Source organism: Caenorhabditis remanei, chromosome II (assembly GCF_010183535.1).
Source record: "Caenorhabditis remanei strain PX506 chromosome II, whole genome shotgun sequence".
Taxonomy (NCBI): domain Eukaryota; kingdom Metazoa; phylum Nematoda; class Chromadorea; order Rhabditida; family Rhabditidae; genus Caenorhabditis; species Caenorhabditis remanei.
This window is the reverse complement of record NC_071329.1, coordinates 5170168-5182150: the sequence shown is the minus strand read 5'-3', so window position 1 is coordinate 5182150 and position 11983 is coordinate 5170168. Positions and strand designations below refer to the sequence as shown.

Sequence of the window (11983 nt, the reverse complement as noted above, 5' to 3'; positions counted from 1 at the left end):
TTACCAAAACCGCCTCACGTCAGTCAGAGACCCCAAAGAAAGAAGCCAGATCCTGGACCACCTCGACTTCCCCAACAGCCACCCAATTCAAGTCATCAACACCGCCAAATGCGCCGCTCAACAAACATCTGGCACCTCCATCTTCAACCCATCCGAAGCGAACATTGCTCTCACAATAACCTCACGAGTGCTGACAAAGAAGGAAAAGCCGTCAATCGGGATCCTCACCTACTACAAAGCCCAGGCCGGACATGTAGCGAGAGGACTTAGCGACACCCCAATCTTCATCGGAACGATCGACGAGTCGCAGGGACAGGAGTTCGACCTCGTCATCATCCTCACGTCTCGCTCCAAGTCTTTCGGCTCGCACGTCACAACAAGCGAGAGGAATGAGACCCCGATCGGAGTCGTCTGGCCTGACCCCGACTACATCGAGAGTCCGGAACGACTCAACGTCGCCATCACCCGAACCAGGTCGCTTTGCCTCGTCTTGGTCAACACCCACGCCGCTGGACGATCGGAACTCTGGTCCAATTTCTTCTGCAAGATCCCGCCCGGAGCCTTCCACAACGATCCGAGCCACATCATGCGACATCTGCAGAAACTCCGCTAGATGTCGTAGAAAGTTCCCAAGGTAATCCACCTAGGCGGGGGAAAGAAATTTCAAAAATTATGGAAACAGTAGTTTGTTTCCGAGGACTGGATATGACAAGGTCGTCCCTATTAGTATCCAGTCTCTTTCTTATTTATCAAGCAATCCTTACCCCAGCCCAAACCTCAAATCAAAAAGTCAGCCCACAAAACCAATACTAAGTACCAATATTTTCAATATTCCTTCAGAATCCAAAAAGAATAAAAAGAATCAATACCGACAATCCAATAATTTCGAAGACTTTTCAATAACCACCAACAACCGATAAGACACCTGTTTTCCTTTAGAGGACCAGGGTCGGTCCTCGCTAAGGAGGGAGGTGTAAGGGATATCGTAATCCCTTAGGTATTCCAAGATCCCACCGGACTTTGTACCCGGTGACGCGTCATCGTCATCCCATCCGGATACTTCCGGGTCTCTGTCCAGGACAGACAAGCCCACTCCCACGTCCCATTCCCATTATTAAGCCTAACACGATTCTTCCAGATCTCCCGTCAACGTCTCACCAACTCAAGCACTCTCTCGCCATCAGCCCACACTGTCAAAGACACCGCTCCATATCCCATCCACATCACATTCTGGAACCGTCTCCAGTCTCCAACGCTATCTCACCCAGCTGCCCACACGATCCAGCCCGTTGCCTCTTGCCCCATCAACGTCACTCTCCATAACTGACTACTATCCTCAAATGCTCTCTCACCCCACAGTGTCATGATGCACATTCCTAAAGCGCCCGATGCCCTTCCAGCCCTGAAGCCACTGACTCCGCCCATTGAAGATCCAGTATAAATACCGTCCTTGTTATCATTCGAGACTTCTTCTTCCCATCCTTATTCTTACCCTAATAAACCTATCTAAAACCACGAAAACCTCTACTATAGCTAATTTCCTTATGTCGATTTTGTCGGCGGTGGAATGAATTGTTTGAAGTTCTACAGCAAAAAATTCATCTAAATAAAGGTATTCTTTATTATTTACAAAAAAAAACGAAGAAATTATAGCAAAATGCCTGAAATCGAAGATGCTTTATCTCGTAATGTATTAAAAATTGAAATGGCCGAGTTGGAGTTTTCTAGGCCATAGGTCTGTGCCGCCGCGCCGTGAACTATTAGCTCAGCACAATTCCTGCAACTGCGCTCCACCGAAATGCTCTTGAGAATTGTCTCTTTTTCTCTGCGTCTCTCAATTTTGCACACAATTTTCTTCGGTTTCGGTAGAGCGCGGTTGTAAGAAGTGTGCCATGCTAATATTTCAGGAAAATTTTTCGAAAAATATGGATTTTTTGATTTTACTAGGTACCCAGGTGATGGACCCGGCCAAAAAGTACCTCAATTTACTGAGAACACTTGATACTATCTTTGATCAAAATTATGGGCAAATCGGAGATGGTCGACTTTTTCCGTGTGCCTATGGGTGATCGAACGAGTCAGAGAGTGCGTCTTAAAATTCAATTGTACTTTCTCCCTAACCATTCTACACATTTTTACCAATGCGACCATGTCTGATCATTCGTTTTCAACGTTTGAAGAAGCAAAACGAAGGAACTGATAATATGAAGATTTTGAAAGTTGGAACAAAAAAAGCATGGTTGATTTTTCATCTGTCAGCCTTCACAGTTACCGGGAATTCCGGACATTTTAAAATTGCCGTATTTCAAAACTGTATTTTAGCTTATGTTTTTTTAATTGTTCATAGAAACTTACTTCATACAGTACCATGCAATAAGATATACAATTTGGATTTTTTCAGTTTAAAATGACCAACTTTGAGAGGGTGTTACGGTATCACTGCTTGTCTCCCAAAATAAAATGTTCAATGAATTATACAGAAAAAAGGTAGAGCTCCATTTTTGTAGTTGACAATTTTTTTGTACGGACACTCCCTAATAAGTTATGGTCACTTTACGGTGACAGCTCAAAAATCATTTTATTTGCACTGAAATGGGGACGATTTGATAGAGAAATTACTTTGTCAATATGTAACTTGCTAGGGAATGCTCCTATACAAAAGTTGTCAACTACAAAAATGAAGATCAAGTTTTGATCTACCGAATTGTATGAAAATTTTGTAAATCAGACAATCCCGGACTTTGCAACTAAATGTCAAAATTAGTTTGTACAAAATCCACTTTATGGGACAATCCGTTATAACGTTACACCCTCTCAAAGTTAATCATTTTCTATTTACTACATCGCACTGTACATATCTTGCAGGTGTTTTGCTGACATTCCGAAAATTTTCAAATTACGGTATTTGGTAACCGCAAAGAACAGTATTTTAGTTAAAATTTTCTTAATTTTGATAAAAAATTACTTCATATAAGATATTCTGAAAGTATGAGAAAATTTTTCGCGGCTTTACAGAAGAAATTGACTTTAAATATAATTACAGGATCATTTTTAGTTCAAATGCCGCAAAATCACAAGCCTAGTAAAGCGCGTTTTGCACGACTTGGCCAATTGCCAATTGAGTCGCCGCTCAGCCAAATCGCGTGTAGTTTTTTGAATGAACCTTATTTTATTTCCATTTTTCTCGTTTTTTTTTGGTTAAACCTCGCAAAAATAGTATCGAATTCATCATTAAAGAAATTTTTACGCAAACTTTTTCGAGCCAAATGCTTCATATGGACTTTCTATAACTCAGTTTTGTATTTTCTCAGTAGGCACTAATTTCCAGAAAGAATCGATGAAATGAACAGTTTATTCTTATTCTTCAAAGACAGTTAGCCATCAATCAAACACCGTTGAAAAATTTCGGGAACACGAGTGTCTTATGATCCATAGTTGTCCATACACAAACGAATTCCTTATATCTCAAATGTTGATCGAATGAGTGTGGTACCTTCCAGAGTCCGGTATTTGTATCACACGTCAGGGGCATGTCCCATTGTCCCATAATTACGTAGTCTAACGACTGCAGAATTGGTCTAGTGGAATAGTTTCCGACTATAAATACTTGCGGAGCTTCTTTGCTTACACCGGCGCAGCGGATTGTTATACTCTGATCACAACCATTCCAATCTTTTTCGCGGGGAACCGCGTCCATGGCGTATTGTTTCGGGATATTTTGAATGTCTCTATAGATGGGCCATTTACAACACGCTGAAAATAAGAGAATGACTCAATTACTCACTTGCTCACTCACTTTGGACTGTTGCTCCGAAGAGACTTGTGAAGAGAAGAAGACAAAAAGAGAGATGCATTGTCACCCAATACAGTGAAGAAGTTCGAGATGCCCTCATGTTTTATACGGTTCAATTTCTCTCATGGAGAGATAAATAATATGAAAATGCACACGAGTTATTCTCTTCGTGATAATGCGTGAGACACAAATCCAAAAAGAAGGAACTATTTTTTATGACTAGATGCAGATGCATACAACGGATCAAACATCTTCTCGAGTAAACTAAAAGACAGGCGACATACAATTCCACGTTCCGTAAATGTTGTCCATAATTAGAACTGAGCTGAATAGACCTGGTACAAATCAGAACCGAGCAGTACCGTTACTAAGCGGTTGTCATGAGGATAATAGAGAGTCTTTACAAGTGAAAAAGTGAAAATTCGGCATGAATTCAAAATTGGAATAAAATTGGAATAGGTTTGCTCGGAAACCGCGATGTTCGAAGATCAGACAGCATTGATTCTTCTTCACAGTTATACAACTGGTGGTTTCAAAACGTCCCTTTCCAGAATAACCGGTTGAAAAATTGTCTCATAGCAACAGGCTTCCATTACAAAATAAATTATTTGTACTTATTTATTGTAGGAGGGACATGCAACTTATGCAACACCAGTATAATGGGATCACCGGAGAAAGACATGAATAAAGGAGAGGGAGCTAATTAGGAATATAAACAGTAATATTGTGATAGAAGATTAAAAAGATAGGATGGAAAATAACGGTTTGGTAGAAAATATACAGTAGCGAGCATAAGTGAGTATACCTCCATACTTTCATATGTATCTCAGCTGAAACTTGTCCGTTTTGCATAAACTTTTTTTCCAAAGATAGCTGAAATATCCAGTAAAATTGACATAAGTTTTTTGTTTGAAGAGATCAGCTGATTTTTAAGATTATCGATTTTTCCTGATCTTGATTTGAAAATCCGAAAAAAAACTTTTTATTTTTGAACTGGACCCTATGATTTTTTAAGTCCAAAATGTTGAACAGCGTTTATAAAAACAAAATATGATGTTAAAATGCTTCTGTGAATCTTAATCACCGTGCTACAGCTCCAGAAGTCCAAAATGGTATGCTCGGCTAAATCGTCATAACTCATCGAAAAATGGTTCAAATTGGTTGAAAATTATGGTAAAAGATGCGTATTATGTTTATTAACAATCTTATATTCAAAAATAAAAATTTTGAGAAAATTTTTTTTCTAATTTTTTTCACTCGAAAAATTTTGGTTTCCAACTTTTGCCCAATTTTTCATGTTTTTTGATTATGAAACAGCTGTAATTGAATTAATGAAAATCTAAATTTGATGTTTTATGTAAAATTCAACTCAAACTCGCAAATTGTTACTGTTTTATAATCAAAAAACATAAAAAACTGGGCAAAAGTTGGAAAGCAAAATTTTTCGAGTGAAAAAATTCGAAAAAATTTTTTCTCAAAATTATTATTTTTGAATATAAGATTGTTAATAAACATAATACGCATCTTTTACCTCGATTTTCAACCAATTTGAACCATTTTTCGATGAGTTATGACGATTTAGCCGAGCATACCATTTTGGACTTCTGGAGCTGTAGCACGGTGATTAAGATTCACAGAAGCATTTTAACATCATATTTTGTTTTTATAAACACTGCTCAACATTTTGGACTTAAAAAATCATAGGGTCCAGTTCAAAAATAAAAAGTTTTTTTTCGGATTTTCAAATCAAGATCAGGAAAAATCGATAATCTTAAAAATCAGCTGATCTCTTCAAACAAAAAACTTATGTCAATTTTACTGAATATTTCAGCTATCTTTGGAAAAAAAGTTTATGCAAAACGGACAAGTTTCAGCTGAGATACATATGAAAGTATGAAGGTATACTCACTTACTGTATGAGGTAGAAGGTGAGGAAGCGAAGATGAGGAGCAATTTAGAACCAGACCACTAGTTAATGAGATTGTACAGGGTGGCGCAGAATCACCCGCAAAAACGTTTGACAAGGCGATTGGCGCAATTCCGGTGCGCGTATTAATTAAATTTTTGTTCATTTTTAAGTTTTTTACCATTCTGCCAAAATTCAGATCAATCGGTTTTGTTTTAAGGTAAATGGCACCACCGAGTCCAAATTGCTCTTCCTGCGACGTAGAGTCCCCGTTTCGGCATGTAGATCAAACGGGAGCTTGTAGATAACTTCATTATCATATACATCTCCCTTTGTTACATAAATGTGAAAAAAAGTTTTTTGGAAAAGCTTCACTCTAGAGTTCCTAATCATTTGTTAGTCATTTTTCGTCATGCGATTAATGACGTAAAATGATAATCAAAATATCATAATTTAAAAAACACAGTGTAATTTGACTATCGGAAATGAAAAAACAACTATCGAAACGACGTAAATGATTAATTCCGATAAAAAACAATTATTAAAACGACGTAAATGACTGAGAAAATGAGTTTTCATTTTGAAAAATTTCTGAAATTCTTCCTTTTTCCTACTCTGAATACTCACGTTTCGGCTATTTACGTTTGTACTATTTCGACCATTTTTTAAAAGTTTTGACGAAACAGCTGAATCGACTATCGTTTTCGTCATTTCTAAAATGATTATGACTATATCGATAATCATTTCTTTTCGACTAGTTGACGTGAATAGTATAAATGACTATCAGTTTAAACTGATTTCGTCATTTATTTACACTGACTAGGAACGTTACTTCACTCCATCATGAGATACAAGAATTAAGCGTGAAATCCGAGTCCCCAGATTACCTGCGTGCAACCATCGACGCCTACCCCAGACGTCTCGTGTCGTCATCAAAAAGAGATGAGGTCGATGGAACAAGTTTAGTTTTTTTTTGATAATTGTTGTTATGATCATGATTAAAATTTTTGTTGATTCCCATGGTTTTCTGGCTTTTACTTTTTTAGATATAGCACTTATAGCTTGTGCGGGTAATTGTGCGCCACCCGGTAAGGTGAAAGAGATAGGGCGATTTTACCGGAGGGAGGTAAGACAACGTCTTCTTAGTCAATCATTTCACTCTTTCGTAGAGGAGGCCTGGCAGCGGCCGACCCAGCATCAGACCCAGATCAGAGAGAGGGGACACTTTTCTGGTGCAACATCCATTTTTCATTTCTCACACCAAATCAGAAGTAATTCAAAGTCATGTACAATGAAATCCTCCCTCTTCGAAAATAATTTTAAATCGTCATCATTATGAGTAAGGACTTTGGTGTTTAATTTCAGTTTATTTTGGGTTGTTCTAATTAAAGACAGCATTTTTGTAACCTCAAGTTGTGTTTCCGTTGTTTTTACAGTTGATTCGAGGAAGGAATGCTTGATGTCCGTTGTATCCATTTGCATCTATCTGTCGCGGAAGGAGAATGATCTACCTTCCCGACTGAGATATTCTTACTCACGCCACACTGGCGTTTACCAGATTCACCAATATCTGAGAAATGAACTCCCACTACAACATTCAACGTGACCCGTGAACTCCCAAACTGATACCATCACCATTCTGGACGTGCCACTGACCTTAACCTGGTGACCTGCCGATAACAATCTACCCTACATTCGTGTGCATATAAGGAAGGAAAACCGTCAGTCAAGCCACTCTACCTCTTCTCTACATCTACCGACCAACTCTCGAGTGCTCCCTCCAACTGCTACCATTACAACGATGCCGTCCTTGGTCAAGTCAACCGAAGCTAAGAATCCTCAGAATGGTCAGTTATTGTTCCGTTGAATAAATGTTGTTAAACCTCTCTCTTATTGTTATTCTCGTACTAAGTCTGACGCGGTTCCACCTTTCCACTAGCGTCGGAACACTATCCGTTGTATGCATTTGCATCTATTCAGAAAAATAGTTCCTTTTTTTGGATTTGTGTCTCACGCATTATCACAAAGAGAATAACTCGTGTGCATTTTCATATTATTTATCTCTCCGTGAGAGAAATTGAACCGTATAAAACATGAGGGCATCTCGAACTTCTTCACTGCATTGGGTGACAATGCATCTCTCTTTTTGTCTTCTTATCTTCGCAAGTCTCTTCGGAGCAACAGTCCAAAGTGAGTGATCAAGTGAGTAATTGAGTCATTCTCTTATTTTCAGAATGTTGTCCATATCCACTTTATGATAAGTTTGTGTACAGACAGACAAACCTCGTTGCTGAAGTGACTGGGTGGAACGGTTGTGATCAGAGTGTTTTTATCGAATGCCGCGGTCGTGATTGGGATGCTCAGGAAGCCACATTAATCGGAAATGTTACGACTAGAGCAACTTGGATTGAAAACAGGGTGAGATTCAGAAAACAGCAAAACAGATTTCGATATTACCAAATAACAGAGATTCGTTGCTGAAGGAGTTAAAACCGAAGTGGTGTGCGATACAAGTCTCGGACTCTGGAACTACAAGAATGAACAACAAAAATATGAAAACTTCTTTTGCTTGTGGAGAACTATTTCTAACAAGTTCGACGCGTATCCACGAGATGTTAATGGGGTTTCTCATGGATAACTGTCTTTGAAGAATAAGAATAAACTGTTCATTTCATCGATTTTCCAACCAGGGCAAGCACCAGAGATGTTGGGAAGTGAACATTTTCTTATCCGGAAGTCGGAAGTCGGAAGTTGGAAATAAAATTTCTTAACCGGAAGTTGGAAGTCGGAAGTCGGAAGTGAAAAAACGCCCGGAATTCGGAAGTCGGAAGTCGGAATTAGATTTTTTCGCAAATATTCAAATACTAAAAGAGAAAAATCATAAAATTGCCGAAAATCAGTGTAAAATTAGTTTTTGGCTGAAGAACAGCCTATTTTCTGTCCTTTTAGACAATTTTCCAAGTATTTCTGCGAAATTTACTTTTCCGAAATTCCACCGTTATGGAATGACGGATGTCGGAAATAAAATTACTTATCCGGAAGTCGGAAGTCGGAATTCCATGCAACTCTGCTAGGCACCGAGTGGCGATGGCCAGTAGCCCGATGCGGGACTCTCAGTTTTTTGGAAAAATTTTCGAACACATTTTGAATGTTTAGAGATGTTTTGATAATTTTACTTATAAAAAGTCTAGTTTTCGACTAGTTTATGATAATTTAAGCACTTTCACTGTGAATTTCGAAAATTTTCAAAAGTTTTGTTAAAAACGAGTGCCCATTTTCTCTATTCACCTCCCTCAATTATACTTTCTCCCTAACCATTCTGCACATTTTACCAATGCGACCATGTCTGATCATTCGTTTTCAACGTTTGAAGAAGCGAAACGAAGGAACTGATAAGATAAGAGTGGAGAGAAAAGTTCTAATTACTTTTCCCCTTTTTTGTGGAACGTACTGATTGACAGACACAACTTTTGTACGTTTTGTCAGTTTGATCTTAATAGAGTTTTTACGCTAAATGGCAGGTTGGGAGATATCGGAACATTGAACTGTTTCAAATTTTGAAAATAGGCCTGCCGGACAGTTGGATACACAGATAGACGTAAAATCATTTATGTCGGACATTTGGACTTACAGGCACAAGAACAGACTCTACAGTACTATTAGAACCTAGCTGTCTAAACCAGATGTTTTCAATCCGGACGTTTGGAAACCATGTCATTTCAACCGTGAACGAATACACTGAAAAATATGATTTTTTTTTGCGACTTATGATTTCAAAACATCTGGTATCGAAACGTCCCAATTTTCTCATTCTCCAACCATTCTCTCTAGATTCTGAATCTCGTCATGTGTACATATTCTGAAGTTAGACTAACTACCCCCCATTCATGTTTATGATCTCGTTCTCCACCGACCAATTTTTGACCATTTTTCGTCTTTTCAAAACGAGAAATGATAAGAGAAACGTTCTTCAATTACCTTTTTTGTTTGAACGTACTGATTGATGGACGTACGTTTTGTCACTTTGATCTTTAACTTGGACTTTGTAAATCATAGTTTCCAGGAAATGTCAATTATAGTGACACGCTTTTTGGTAGTAAGGTTGAGTGGCAGGTTGTGGAGATTTTGGAATTGTTGGTTTTTGATTTTTCGTTAATTTCTTAATTGACAGTTTTTGCGATGCGGTGATAAGCGTACGGTAGGCTAGTCAGGACATCTGTGACTACTGTAGAGAATGGGAGATCTAAGCAGCGATAGATTAGAGCCTTGTAGATCGGCTCAATTTTCTTCAAAAATCCAACTTTCTGACTTAAAAAATACCTTAGAGCACGGCTCCTCTGGAAAAAAGTGTGCCAACATGTACTCCAGAATACCCGGTGCATCGGATCGCTTCGCCAGACGGTAGATCAGTTTCTCGATAGCTTAGAGCCTCGTAGATCGGCTCAATTTCCGAGATGTCGATTTTTAGGGCCTGAAATTTATTGTTTGAGGAAAAATGACATTTCTAACCCCCTTGATTCTTAAAAACGGGTCCATTAGACCAATTTTCTTTTAAAATTTTGAATTTTCTACTCTCTAAACTTCCCTTAAAGCACGGCAAAAAGTGCGCCAACATGTACACCAGAATACCTGGCGCATCGGATCCTCCAGTGACTATTTCAAATGATCATTTGTAAATTTCATTATTGAAAACATAATTTATTACATATAGGTACTCTCTTTTCATAATTACAAAAAAACTATTAAAATGTTCAATCGACCAACTTAAAATGCTCGATTCTCTTCATATTCAACCTCAATCCTTCCGCTCCATCATCCGTCTTCAATATCTGATTTCCCTGTGAATCCAGAATACTCGAGTACGGTATCTCCTTGAGACACTTGAATCCGTTCTTCTCCAAAAGTACTTGATTGGCGAATGACGACGTTTCAGAGATGACTCCGCCCACATTGTAGGCGTCGATGTTCTCACGTGTCATGTTGGCAGTGAGCATCTTCGTGGCGATTCCACGGCGTTTGTAGCCGTCGGAGACACTGGAGATCTCACGGTGGAGGACGACGTGGATTTCTGATGGGGCGAGGGTCCAGAAGTCTTCGTGACATTGGTTCAGCATTTTCACTGGAAATAGGGAAAATGAAAGTTAGGTCATAGTATTAGAAAGTTAGGCCACGTCTTTGGTCTTTGGTGGAGCCAATGATCTTAGGCTATCAGATTTAATATCCCTGCCACCATTCGGGCGCCAGGTCTTTGTTGTGATGTTAGGCCACCATACGAAATCCTAGGCCACCTCACATCCCTCTCTCACTTACAAAATTTGACCATATTCTCTGTTGCTCCCTCCTCGACCTCATAGTCTGCCCCCTCACAATCTTGATCGTCACGTCTCCAAATGGAATTCAGAAGGCATGCGACGATCTCTCCGGATTGACGTGTGACTACTGTAGAGAATGGGAAATCCAAGCAGCGATAGATTAGGGCCTCGTAGATCGGCTCGATTTCCGAGATGTCGATTTTCAGGGCCTGAAATTTATTGTTTGAGGAAGGAAAAATGACATTTCTAACCCCCTTGATTCTTAAAAACGGATCCATTAGACCAATTTTCCTTCAAAAATTAAAATTTCCCACTTAAAACTTACCTTAGAGCACGGCTCCTCTGGAAAAAAGTGCACCAACATGTACTCCAGAATACCCGGTGCATCGGATCGCTCAGCCAGACGGTAGATAAGTTTCTCTTGCATCTTTTCTTAAAATGATCATTTTTTACAGTTTATAGTCTCTCTTTTGTACTATCCAGCGAAAGGGTCACGTGTTTTCCATACTATTCCTAATTGGAAAAAACGAAATAGGCCCCGCCCACTTTTGGGCCAAATAGACTTAATGGTATGGGGTTGGTGATAACTGAAAATGAGACTAACGACGGCGGCAAAAGATTATGAAACCTGATGATAAATGTGGAATGGAGTACTTTGTAGACTAGAAAACATTTTGGGTGGCCGAGAAATACCGTTGTCGGATCCTAGGTCACCAGAACGAGTTGAAAACTAGTTGGTTGTGATCAGTGAACTTAGACGAGTCTAATGACTATAATCATGCTGTAATTTTGAAACTTTTGAAATTTAGGATTTTGATAAAGAGTTACGATAACTTTAGAAGGTTTTGGGGGAAACTTGAAATTTCGAAGTCTTTTGAAGTACGGCATGATTATATTTTTCTGAATCGAAAAAGCGAACTGAGAACAGTGGTGGTGTTGGTTTTGGCGTAGAATGAAATTGTTAGTGGTCCC

At 39.0% G+C, this 11983-nt stretch overlaps 4 protein-coding genes across 4 annotated transcripts in view; 2 read left to right on the top strand and 2 right to left on the bottom strand.

The window, feature by feature from the left end:
* Window positions 1–613, top strand: part of GCK72_004640 (uncharacterized protein) — a gene marked incomplete at both ends in the record, with an annotated part of 1832 nt that extends 1219 nt beyond the window's left edge. Inside the window, one exon of the mRNA XM_053724806.1 lies at window positions 79–613. Within this exon, the coding sequence (XP_053589000.1) occupies window positions 79–613 (535 nt within the window). The remainder of the gene's footprint in view (window positions 1–78) is intronic.
* A 2772-nt stretch (window positions 614–3385) lies between these two features.
* GCK72_004639 (uncharacterized protein) lies at window positions 3386–3893 on the bottom strand (the record flags this gene model as incomplete). The annotated part of the gene is made up of 2 exons (XM_003104187.2): window positions 3386–3753; window positions 3797–3893. 2 exons carry the CDS (start codon window positions 3891–3893, stop codon window positions 3386–3388), a joined length of 465 nt encoding a protein of 154 aa, XP_003104235.2.
* A 3899-nt stretch (window positions 3894–7792) lies between these two features.
* GCK72_004638 (uncharacterized protein) lies at window positions 7793–8337 on the top strand (the record flags this gene model as incomplete). The annotated part of the gene is made up of 3 exons (XM_003104251.2): window positions 7793–7889; window positions 7933–8117; window positions 8167–8337. 3 exons carry the CDS (start codon window positions 7793–7795, stop codon window positions 8335–8337), a joined length of 453 nt encoding a protein of 150 aa, XP_003104299.2.
* Window positions 8338–10450: 2113 nt separating this feature from the next.
* GCK72_004637 (uncharacterized protein) lies at window positions 10451–11438 on the bottom strand (the record flags this gene model as incomplete). Its single annotated transcript, XM_003104228.2, has 3 exons — window positions 10451–10818; window positions 11010–11220; window positions 11337–11438. The coding sequence occupies 3 exons, from the start codon at window positions 11436–11438 to the stop codon at window positions 10451–10453; spliced, it is 681 nt and encodes a 226-aa protein (XP_003104276.2).
* Window positions 11439–11983: the final 545 nt, after the last annotated feature.